General features: G+C 43.0%; 1 protein-coding gene across 1 annotated transcript; it reads left to right on the top strand.

Annotated features, from left to right (window-relative positions):
- On the top strand, positions 1-1064 carry LOC125423412 (elongation factor 1-alpha). The gene is made up of 2 exons (XM_060815362.1): positions 1-438; positions 597-1064. The coding sequence occupies exons 1-2, from the start codon at positions 1-3 to the stop codon at positions 1062-1064; spliced, it is 906 nt and encodes a 301-aa protein (XP_060671345.1).

Raw genomic sequence — 1064 nt, 5'->3', positions numbered from 1 at the left:
ATGGGCAAGGAGAAGGTCAATATTAACATTGTGGTCATTGGCCATGTTGGCTCCGGCAAGTCAACCACAATTGGCCGTCTTATCTACAACTTTGGACTTATTGACAAGCATGTCATTGAGAAACTTAAGAAAGAAGGTGCTGAAATGAACCAGAATTCGTTCAATTATGTGGGGGTGGCCGAACGTGGGCGTGATATCAGCATTGACAATGGCATGTGGGAGTTGGAGACGGACAAGTACCATTTCACTTTCATTCATGCTCATGGGCATGCCGAGTTTATTAAGAACATGATGACAGGTGCTTCGCGGGCTGACTGTGCCCTTCTGGTTGTTGATTCCACCAGTACTGGTGGTTTTGAAGTTGACATTTTTGGGAATGGACGGACTCCCGAGCATACATTGATTAAACCTCTTAATGTTATCTGTTGCTGCAACAGGGTGATTATTTCCCCATTAAACCTGTTAAAATTAAGTGTCCATTTCAGAATATCAGGACACGTAGACGTATTTTGGGACAATTGCTAAATAGTTGTTTGATATATAATACTTAAATGGTGTTATATGTATTTATGTATTTAATGCTTTTTCCCTTGTAGATGGATGCGGCCGATTACTCAAAGGAGAGGTATGATGAAATTGTGAAGTCAACCTCTCCCTGCCTGAAGAATCTTGGGTACAATCCGGCCAAGATTCCTTTTGTTCCCATCTCAGGTTTAGAAGGGGACAACCTGATTGAGAGGTCGAATAACCTTCCCTGGTACGAGGGTCCAACTCTTCTTGAAGCACTTCACCAGATTCAAGATCCTAAGACACCCTCTGACAAAAGTTTGGAGAAGAAGGAGCATCCTAATGGAGGTAAGAGCATCAAGTCTGCTGCCATGAGGAGAGGTAAGAAATTTGGGACTGCTATAGTTAAAGGAGGTAAAAAACTTGTGGCTGCAATGGTTACTGGAGGTAAGAAATCTTTGGCTGCTATAGTTGAAGGAGGTAAGAAATTTGGGCCTCCTTGTCTTAATGCATGTGTTGTAGGAGGGATCCAGGCTGCTGTGGCTCTGGCAACTTAA

This window comes from Ziziphus jujuba, chromosome 3 (assembly GCF_031755915.1).
Source record: "Ziziphus jujuba cultivar Dongzao chromosome 3, ASM3175591v1".
NCBI classification, from domain to species: domain Eukaryota; kingdom Viridiplantae; phylum Streptophyta; class Magnoliopsida; order Rosales; family Rhamnaceae; genus Ziziphus; species Ziziphus jujuba.
The sequence above is the reverse complement of the archived record's forward strand: the minus strand, read 5'-3'. Positions and strand labels throughout refer to the sequence as shown.